This window comes from Arachis stenosperma, chromosome 3 (genome assembly GCF_014773155.1).
Source record: "Arachis stenosperma cultivar V10309 chromosome 3, arast.V10309.gnm1.PFL2, whole genome shotgun sequence".
NCBI lineage: Eukaryota > Viridiplantae > Streptophyta > Magnoliopsida > Fabales > Fabaceae > Arachis > Arachis stenosperma.
Window position 1 is genome coordinate 39,866,842 of NC_080379.1, and position 11,544 is coordinate 39,878,385.

General features: G+C 31.3%; 2 protein-coding genes across 2 annotated transcripts; both read left to right on the forward strand.

Annotated features, from left to right (window-relative positions):
- The first annotated feature begins 4,325 nt into the window (after positions 1 to 4,325).
- On the forward strand, positions 4,326 to 6,214 carry LOC130969767 (probable polyol transporter 6). The gene is made up of 2 exons (XM_057895650.1): positions 4,326 to 4,568; positions 4,649 to 6,214. The coding sequence occupies exons 1-2, from the start codon at positions 4,448 to 4,450 to the stop codon at positions 6,076 to 6,078; spliced, it is 1,551 nt and encodes a 516-aa protein (XP_057751633.1). The 5' UTR covers positions 4,326 to 4,447; the 3' UTR covers positions 6,079 to 6,214.
- Positions 6,215 to 10,386: 4,172 nt separating this feature from the next.
- On the forward strand, positions 10,387 to 11,544 carry LOC130970405 (transcription repressor OFP8). Its single transcript, XM_057896486.1, has one exon. The coding sequence runs from the start codon at positions 10,417 to 10,419 to the stop codon at positions 11,323 to 11,325; it is 909 nt and encodes a 302-aa protein (XP_057752469.1). The 5' UTR covers positions 10,387 to 10,416; the 3' UTR covers positions 11,326 to 11,544.

Below are 11,544 nucleotides of genomic sequence, written 5' to 3' on the forward strand. Positions count from 1 at the left end.
ATCAATGATGTACCCTCTCAACTTCATCTAAATTTCTGGGCATTTGTTCAGTCTCTTGAAGGTTCGAAGGAGTTTTTAGAACGTCCTCCTTTCTTATGAGTATTATTATTTTCTATGTTCCAAGCAAAAGGTATCCAAAAGAGTCTCTGAGTGAATCTTAAGAGTCGTTGAAGTCATTTTAATTTTGGAAAAATATAGGTAGACAATGAAAATACTAAACAATGTGAATAATAGATATATCGAATGTTCATTTCACTTGGTGTACGGATGATTATTCTAATATTAAGATTTATGTTAGTAATTTGGAGGTGTAGCGTGTTTTTATTTGATTGGTGGTTGTTCATGTTGTTCAAAAAAGTCATTGATTACCTAGCATAACCCTTCCATTTTTTTGTCTTTTTGATAGAATAAACAAAAAGTTAACGATTTGATATATATTTTTGTCAAACAAAATTTAATTTTCATAAATACAATATTAATTTTATTTTTTTATCATTAATTTTGTTAGTATCAAAATTCTAAATCTTTGATAGTTAAAATAATGATTTATTCTTTTAAAATCTTTAAACTACAAAACGGTACATTTTTAATTTCTTTGGGTTTAGAGGGGAAAAAAAAGAAATTATGATTAAATATCTCATATCTTTTTAAGATGCAATAAAATATAAATTAAATTAAATTTATTTTGTTTTAAATTTTAAATTTATTGTCTACTTATTTACTACTTGTGTGTTTGCTAACCAGCATTAGGTTAGAAAAAGGAATCAATGTTTTTGGAAAGGAATTGGAGCATGAATCGCATTTAGGTAAATAACAGATTGCATGTTGGAAAAAGGATGGCACAGTTAATACATAAATAGCACATGCATTTGTATTGGATTACAGAAGGCATAGTTGAGGCCTGAGGGACACACACTGCCGAATGATTCTGATTCTCTGAGTTTCAAGTAGGTGTCTCACAGGAAAGGTCGCTTGGAATTTGGAATCTGCCGCTGCATTTTTACTAAGTGTGTGTTTGGATTTCAGTTTGCAAACGAGAGTTTGCATAAAAGTGATTTTGCAAACTTACTTTTGATGAAAAGTAAGTTTGTGTTGACGTGATTTATGTTTGGCAATTTTTATATCAAAATTGATTATAGTAAAATAAATGTTGTTTGGGTTATACTATTTAAAATCACTTTTAGATGAAAAATTACTAAAAGAGGCATCAATTAAAATAATTTTTTATATTATTCTATTATTTTTATTTTAAATATTTGAATATATCTTATTAATTTATTTTATAATAAAGTTAATATTTACTTATTAATTCATTGTTATTCATTATTCTATTAAAAAATATAAATTATATATATAAATTATATATATATATATATATATATATATATATATATATAAGAGTATTTAATTAAATATGTAACCTTTTTATACCATATTCTCAATAATTTTATTTTTATAAGATTTTTTTGACATCCAACATTCATAATTTTATTAATACTTATGAATATTTTTTATTTAGTTTGTCTTTTTTGATGGGATCAATAATCTATATTATAAAAAAAGTTACAATAAAATATAATATATGAAAATTATAATTATAAATTTTACATAGTCGAATAAAAAATAAAAAATTTCATCCAAAACAAAAATAAAGTATAATAAAATATAAAACGAGAATTCATGTATAAAAATTCATAAGAACAATATATATAAAACCAACAATATATATCATATGAATAAAAGAAATATAATAAAAGAGAAAAAATAAAATTCATATGAATATAATCAAATAAAAAAATAAAAAATTTTATACATAATATAAATATAGTACAATAAAGGATAGAAAAAATAATTTATATAAACAAAACATAATAAAAATTAATAAAAATAAAATTTATATCAACAATAGTTGTCATATAAATAAAAAATAAAAATATAACAATAGAAAATTAAAAAAATAACATCAGAACACTAAAAAAATAATATAAAAAATATTTATCATATAAATAAAAAATACAATAAAAAACATAAAAATTAAAATATGAAAAAAAGAACTAAAAAATACTAAAAAGAAAATTAAAATCTTTACTTGGCAGTGATAGAAACAAATCTGAAAAAGAGTTTGATAAAAAAAAAGTTTCTGTAACGAAGAACATAAAGAGAACTACTACTGTGTGAAATTATATGGTTATAGACATCCTTTTTATAGAAGAAAGGAAGGGTACAATTGGTAGATATGAAATAAATTTGTTACTTAACTCTTGCAATGGTCATTAATTTTCCTAACGTGAACGCAGAAGCTTGAATTTTTAGCTTCTCATGAACGTACGTTCACAGGTGAAAGCAATTCTGAGTTAGGAGTTCCAAAAAATTGCCAAACATAACAATGTAGCGTTCAAGACGTTCAAACGAGCTTTTTTGTTTCTCAACGTGAACCCCAAACACACCCTAAGATGGAATCTCCTGTTCAGTAACACTTGTTGTAGTACATTAAAAAAGAGTTTAATTAATATGCACAAACTTATATTCTTAAGAGCTTATCTACCTTGTATCTTAAGTGCATATGTTAAATTTATAAATTAAAAAAATTTTAGTTAAAAATATTTAAATTTTTTTATTAATAATAAATTTATTATATACTCTTAAAATATATATTAGTTAAACCCTATTTCTAAATGTCATTTTAAAAGAGTTTAATTAATATATATTCTAAATTTTAAATTCTAAAAATATATATTAAAATTATTATTAATGAAAGTTTTAAATTTTTATTTTAACAAATAAAAAATAAATATATTAAAAAATTAATTTTTTTTATTTTTATTATACGAATTTTTTAATTAATAATTTTAAAACATATATTAATTAAGGGTTTAATTAATCTGTGTCATAAAAATACAAGTTAAAGTTGCTTGTAATAAAATTTTTAAATATTTTACTTTAATAAATGCATAATAAATAGATTGAAAATTTAAATTTTACATCATTTTTTATAAAAAAAAATTTAATTTATAACTTTATTTTATGTCCTAAATATATAAGTTAGATAACTCATAGTTAAAATCTGAATGGAATAATAAAACATTTATTACACCTTAAATTAGCAGCAAGACCATAAATCACGCATTTCTTTTTTTATTTATTTTTTTCTTCGTGCGTCTTTTTTTTATTATGGTTCTTTTATTGTTGTATTAATATTGTTATTTTTTTATTTCTTCTCCTCTTCTTTCAAGTGGTTATTGGCTCATTTTTATTTATTTTTTTTCTTTGTTTAATTTTTCGCTTTTTTCTATTCTTGTTAAAATGGTAAAATAAAAAGAACTATAAGAGAGTAAAAAAAGAAAACAAAAAAAAGAAGAAGATGATGATGATGAAGGAGAAGGAAGAAGACGATGAGTTGAATTGTGTAGAATTTATCAATAAAATAGCACTAAAATTTTTTATTATAACATAAGAAGTTTCTTAATTTTGACATTAGAATTTTTTAATCGTAATACAAATTTTTATTAAAATAGTAAAATAAAAATGATGAGAATGTGAAATAAGAAAAAAAAAGATAATTATGATGATGATGAAAAAGAGCAGGAAGAGGAGGAATGAAAACTTTAAATTATGTAAAATTTATTAAAAAATTATCACTAATAATTTTTAATCATAACAAAAAATTTAATTTTGACACTAAAATTTTTTAAAAAATTTTTGAATCATTTATAAAAAAATTTTGTGTCATTTTTAACAAATTTTTTGTGTCTTTAATAAAAAATTTTTATGTTACTTTTCATATTCCGAAACTAATAGTGTGATATTAAATTAAAGAAAAGAAAAAGATAATAATTAAAAAAATCAAAAGGAATAAAGAAAAAAAAAGGAAGAGGGGGATATATAATGATTACGACGATAAAAAAAGAAAAAAAACCAAAACCAAAATCAAAGCGAACATAAAAAGTTAGTTAAAAAAATTTAATTGTCTAACATTTTTGTCAATAAAAATAATTTATTTTTAAAATTATTTAAATACATGAATCTAATATCTACTTTTATAATTTTTTTTAAATTACAAATGCATCAATTGTATATTCTTTTCAAAATACAATAGTTTTAAAAACTTTATGAAACTGCACCATACTGTGCGTAAGTGTCGTCCACCGAAAATACGAAAAGGGAGTAAGGAAACAGTGTGAGCGATGGCGATGGGGATGGCCATAGGTAATTGTAAGCAAAAACCGTGAACGTGGGATGAGTGTGTATGTTTGGACAGAAATGGGGCCTAGTTCGAATTCGCCACATCATCTGGATCATGCATTTATTGCTTGAAGGAAGCAGTTTTTTGTCCGTATCTCCTCCCTTGTTAGTTGTTGCTACATCATCCTGTGATCCCATCCCCAATAATCAACTCTTTACTATAATCTCGAAAACGCACACTTCTCTCTCTCTCGATAAAGAATTAATGGAAAGCAAAGATGGTGGTTCGGCGGCAGAATCATGTGGACAAAGCAAGAGTGGCCTCAACAGATTCACACTTCTATGTGCTCTTCTGGCATCCACAAATTCCATCCTCCTAGGCTACGGTCAGTGTCAGTAATAGTCTATATATATTATTTATTATTTCAATTGAATTATTATTATATATTTGAATTATTGGATGCAGATATTGGTGTGATGAGTGGGGCAGCCATGCTCATAAAAGAGAACCTCAAAATATCGTCGGTGCAGGAGGAAGTCTTGGTCGGAACCCTAAACATCTTCTCCCTAATTGGCTCACTGGCCTCCGGCAAAACCTCCGATTTCATTGGAAGGCGCTACACCATAGTCCTTGCCGCATCAACCTTCCTAGTGGGCGCACTCTTCATGGGTCTCGCCCCATCTTTCCACTTCATCTTGGCCGGAAGAATTGTCGCCGGCATCGGCGTCGGCATAGCCCTCATGATTGCACCGCTCTACACGGCCGAGCTATCCCCCGCCATGAAACGTGGCTTCCTCACCTCCCTCCCCGAAGTTTTCATAACTCTTGGGATCCTCCTAGGCTACATCGTCAACTATTCTCTCACGGGCCTTCCATTGAACCTTGGCTGGAGGCTCATGTTGGGCCTGGCGGCCGTACCCGCGGTTGCCATTGCCTTGGGCGTCATAGCCATGCCCGAGTCCCCACGTTGGTTGGCCATGAAAGGAAGAGTGGATGATGCAAAGAAAGTTCTGCTCAAGATCTCATCCAATCCTGACGAAGCTGAATTGAGGCTCCGTGAAATAACCAAGGCTGCGTCCTTCGTCACAGGCCCAACTGGAAGCCCAACCGCAGCCCATGTTGCTACGGCAGAAGATTGGGCTGGGCAGGGTGTTTGGAAGGAACTTCTAATAAGGCCCTCTTGGCCCGTTCGGAGAATGCTGATCTCCGCCATAGGGATCAACTTTTTCATGCAGGCCTCCGGCAACGATGCCGTCATATATTACCTCCCGGAGGTGTTCAAGGCCGCCGGGATTAAAAGGAAGAAACAGCTCTTTGGAGTTAATGTGATCATGGGCTTGTCCAAGAGTTCATTTGTGTTGATTTCCGCACTCTACTTGGACAAGTTTGGGAGAAGGCCTCTTATATTGTTGGGCTCGCTTGGCATGGCGGTTTCCTTGTTTAGTCTGGGCCTTGGGTCGAAGTTTCTTGGGGAGTCAAGTAGGAAGCCAGCTTGGGCCATAGTGTTGTGTGTGGTGGCCGCGTGTGCTGATGTGTCGTTCTTTTCAATTGGGCTTGGGCCCATAACATGGGTGTACTCATCAGAGATATTTCCAATGAGGCTGCGGGCCCAAGGTTCAAGCCTTGCAATATCGGTGAATAGGTTGGTGAGCGGGGTGGTGTCGTTGTCGTTCCTCAGCATTTCTAACAAGATAACGTTTGGAGGGATGTTCTTTGTGCTGGGAGGGGTCATGGTGGTGGCTACGCTTTTCTTTTATGTATTTATGCCTGAGACTAAAGGCAAGAGCTTAGAAGAAATGGAAACACTCTTTCAGGATAGTGCTAGTAATAACAATAATAATAATAATTGTAATAAGGACACTGAATTGGAATTGGTTAGTGTAACTGGTGATTAAAAATAAAAATAAAATTGGTGCTTGCGTGTGTAGGTAAAAAGACAAGCACACTGTAGTATACTATTACTATCACAAAATGTCAACGACATGTATGATGTATAGGATTGACATTAATCCAATTCATATGCCTAACAGCACTAACAAATTTACCATATGTTTGTGTATTTACTAGTTTTTAGTGGTTACTCAGAATAATGTTTTAGCTTATGGACCTCAAAGCACTGTTTTGTACCTTATGTGAGCGAAAAAGCCTTCGCCTTAGCCTTAGCCTTAGCCTTAGGGTGGGAGATATGTCTGCAACTCTGATTGCTTCCTTGCTGGGATTTCAATTTCAAAACTTTAAAACATGGAATAATTATTGTATCTCCACTTGTGTTTCATGAAGCATCAAGTGTCAAGAGTTTTGGTCACGGTGTCATTTTTTGTCCAATGCCCTTGTCTCGTGCCGAATATATAGTAATATGTTTGATACTGGCATATAACGTTATGGATTTGAAATAACTGACCTAATCATTTGTACATATGTAACACTGCTGTCCCAATCATATTAGTAATAGTACGTGTGGGATGCTACAAGTTATTTATGTATAGCCATTACAAAAGACAAGCTCATGAAATTGTGAAAATAAAATTGGATCCAATTGTCAAACTCTAGTGACTCCCCCTTTATTTGGTTTCATCGACAAAACATTACCTAACAAAAAAAATGGGGTTTCTGATGAGATTTTCAGAGCCTTTTATATAAATCGTAAGAATAGCAAATCAGGGCAACACTGCCAACTCCCAAGAAATCCATGTAAAAAAATTGCAATGTTTTCTTCTTGTCGTTGAGCTAGCTAGCTCATCTGAATTCGAAAAGCTGAGTATAAAACTATGGCATACACTGATTCTTACCCTTTGGTGGGGCATTTGAACTTTGAAGTAGTAAAGGGTAAGTGCTGCTGTCTTCCCTGTGTCTTCATGTGTTTGGAAGCTTCCAAGACTTTGAGATTCTCTACTCTAAAGGCCTTGACTTCATGATTCTTGGAACAACTTTTTTAGAGATATAGCTAGTGTCGTTTAAATGAGAATAAAGTGCAACTCATCATCAAATTAAAGGTAATTAATAGAACTAACTATCCAACATTTGATAATTACTAGTTAGGCTTACTTGCTAAGATTGAAGTCGGTGGTATTTCCCAAGATTTCAAAACCCTCTAATCTTGTCTTGTAACTACTGGACAAGTCAAGCAAGACATGAGCATGTTGACAGATTCACTAAACACTAATAATATACATTTAGATGGGAACATGGAAAAAATGACAATAATACCTTTGTCCTCCACTCCCCCTAACTCAAACATCGAAAATCAATTATTATTATTTATTTATTATTTTGTTCTTTCTATTTTCTGTCCATTTGACTATAAATAAATTCAGAAAAGAGGAACCCCTCCCCCCTCGGTTTTTTTTTTTAAATAAAAAGTTTATTATTTATGTATAAATATACCACCATTTATTTTTCTACCAATTATTCACAATTTTACTATTAGAAAAATTGATTACGTTGGCACTTGGCACAACAAGCAAAATTGAGAAAAATTGATTTGAGTGTTAATTTGTGAGATAACGTTTATTTGTAAATTTAAATTGAGGTGTATTGATATATAAACATAATGAATTTTTATTTAATTGAAAAAGGCCCTGCCCCCCTCTCTTTTTCTTATTCAAGCCGTTGAGTGAAAAATTAAAAAAGAAGGGCAAAATATGAAATGGAAAAAAAGCTATTATATAGGATACAATATAGGATAGGTTGATCCCTGTCTACATGGTATATTAATTGAAATCCGTTTTCTCGGTTTAGGGCTAATGTATATAGACTTTAGTCGTACAACAAAAGCGAAATGGAAACTACCTACCATTTTTATTCAAATATGATATGATATGGTCAAGGGTCCCTCATCACTTAAAAATTAGTTATAGAGAATGGTCATTCCCTCTCAATTTATATGGGGTATACTAGGTACTATTAGGCACTGCCCCGTGAGACACCCTTCCAATTTCCATCTCTATCATCACTTATCAATAAGCCTAATTTGTCTTTCCTTTTCTCCAGCCATATTCTCAAGCTGGTGGTTGGGCTAGCAAGAAATTGGCACCATGCATCCATTCTAACATAATTAATCTATTTAATAAAATGGCATTTTAGGAAACTTTTTTTTTTTTTTTGCTGAGAGATGAGGGGCAGAAATATTAGTAATTAATTTATCACTTATTTATGTTACTAGCTACTAGTTAAAGACATTATTAATAATATCTCATGTGAATGAATATATGGTTATCCGTGACCCTCGTTAATATAAAATCATAGTTTATTAGTTAATTGAGAGTTAAGACCCTTATACTATTAGGTGAACTTGTGATTAAGGAATTAGTAGGCTACTATATTTTGTACTAATACTACAATACTGCCACTGTGAAGCTAGCTAGCTAGCAGGTGTATATATGAACAATCAACTGAAATATATATATAAATAAGCACAGAACTGATGAAGTTAGTGGAAAGCTTTGAATGCTCCCTTCCTGATTTGTACGTTTGTATTGAGGAAGTGGAAAACACTGACAAAATTAAATCATTGCAGTTGTGGAGGAGTACTTCAATTTGGTTTTGTTCATGAATCAATCATGATTCATGATACACATATATACACTTTCCAGTTTCCACACAGAAAAGGATTAAAAGGAAAATAATAAAAATGTATATAGCAGTAACAAGTCTCATGATTTTCTCTCTTTGAAATTAAAATCCTTTATTATATTACTGTTACCCTTCTCTATCACGGGATCAATGTAGTTACAGAAGAAATCAAGTTTAGGTAAAGATTTTTATGAAACTGTTGTTGAAAAGGCTATGTATGCTAATGTAGCACTTTATATTATATTATTTTATTTTAATTTTGGTATTGTGTAGGTCCTATCTTTTTCTGACATTTGAATTTCAAACATCATTAAGCGCCTTCAATCAATATAATTAACGTCCTTGATATTGATAATGGTCCCCTCACCTACCACTTACATATGTGCCAGAGCAAATATATGCCACACTTAATACTTTAATTTCTTCTTTACTTGCTTATAATTAGACAATTAATTAATTAACATTCTAATAGACATGCAAATCCCACTAATTCTCACGTCAAGTACTATCTAGGAGTAATAAGTACCTTAATTTTAATAACAGTAATCTTCCTACTATCAAAACATAACCGCACTAAACTTCTAGGATACAAAAAGACATTGATCATGATGCCATCTTTAGCTGGAAACTTTTGGTAGTTTTTACTTGCTGAGCAAGTGAAATTTTTTATTTTTATTCTCTTTAACTTGCGGCCTAAAACAAGTAAAAATTGTTCTTGTCGAGTAAGTCCCTCCCATGCTCTGCTGTTGGTACTTATCCAGGAAGTTTTTAGCTTTTCAGAGTTTTCACTCCTACCCATTTGAAGTTATAGGGCAAATTCTTTTCTTTTTTTTTTTTTTGAAAAAAGGACATGGTCAATAAATTTTACACCACAAAAGTAATTAATTGTATATCGTATTCAATAAATTAAGTGATAGGAAAAGTTTAATATTAATTGTAGGATAATTCATTTTTTATTACTTATGAATTATTATGATTCCTTAATCATTAGGTGAAAACTGAAAACTCAGGTAAACTTCATGTCATAAATCTACTGTAACTAAATTTTCACTTAATTATTATTATTAGTCACATATGATGAAGTTGGAAGTTGGAACTTTAACCACACCACACTATATATTTTAATATACGACAATGCTAAAGAAATAATAATTAAAAGATGTTTTATTTAAGTTAATGTTTATAATTCTAACAAACGTAAAATATGATAAACTTAAATTGATTTAGACTTATTTTTTTAAAATATTTTTGTTCATAATAAAAAATAATATACATTTTTATAAGTGTTATCAATACCTAATCCAAACGGAAAAACAGCATAAGGTTGCACCACAAACAATATATATATATATATTAAACAAAACACATTATTACAAAAAATATTATTTGTAAATTAAAATTATTTATTAAAATTAATTAATAATATATTTATATATAAATATACGTATAATTCAATTTATTTTTAATATATATTTATATTTTAATATATATTTTATATTAATAATTAATTTTAATTTACTCATAGCATGTTCATGTTGGTCGCATTATTATTACGACTTTTTGGGTTTCTCATGCATTTATATCTCTCCCTCTTCATTTTCTTCCTTCAAAAAACCTCTCTCCCACTCTTCTCTCACTCTCTCTCTCTCTCACTCTCTGCTATGGAAAACCGGCTGAAAATGCGAATCTCTCGCATGTTTCGGTCATCATTCGGGTCTTGCCGGAACCGGAACATCACTGACGTTATGGAAAAGGCAGTGTTCACCCCACCACCCAACCACCACGGTGGCTTCCACCACCTCATCATGATAGAGCCACCGCCACCTCCACCACCAAGACCCCGTCCCTTTCCCTCCATTTGTAAACCCAAGTCCTCCCAAACTTTCAAAACCATCGACGACAATTGCATCTTGTCGTTTAAGGATTCTCTCCCAAGACGCACCAGAGTCTCCGAGCTCTCATCACCCTTTGCCGTCGACGGCGGCGGTTTCTGCCCCCCTGCGGCACCAAACACACCCCTCAACACAATCTACGAACACGAGAAGATCAAGAACAAGAACTCATCGTCAGCGAGAGACTTTAAGAACAAGAAGAAAAAGAAGAAGAATAAGAAGATGGTTAATGCCCATAAGAAAAGAGACATGTTCCCGTTTAATTCTTGCGCCAAAGACACAAACTTTGGAGGGTATTGGTGGTATAGCAGCGACGAAGACGACGAAACAGACACGCTTTTCTCCTCCAAGAGCCTCTCTTCCGATTCCTCAAGGTCTCGCCGGCGCAACCGTTCTCGCCGGAAAAACCGTGGCGGAGGGCGGAGCTCCGATACGGGCGTGATGCCATTGCAAGGGAAGGTGAAGGACACTTTCGCTGTGGTGAAGCGTTCCAGTGATCCATACAGTGACTTCAGGACTTCCATGGTGGAAATGATCGTTGAGAAGCAGATATTTTCACCAAATGGTTTGGAGAATCTGTTGCAGTGTTTTCTTTCTCTGAATTCCTATCATCATCATAACCTCATTGTAGAGGTCTTCACCGAGATTTGGGAAGCGTTGTTCTCTGACTGGTTTTGATATTATTATTATTATTATTATTATTATTATTATTATTATTATTATTATTATTATTATATTAGAAAAATCTAGTAAAAAATAATAATAATAATAATTTGATCATCTTTCTCTATGTATGTATGTGTTAGCTGCACTTGACTTAGTTTAGTTCTTCTAACTTGGTTTGCATGTATAATATTCATATCCATCCTTTTCATTTCTGTTAGTCTAATGTTCTTG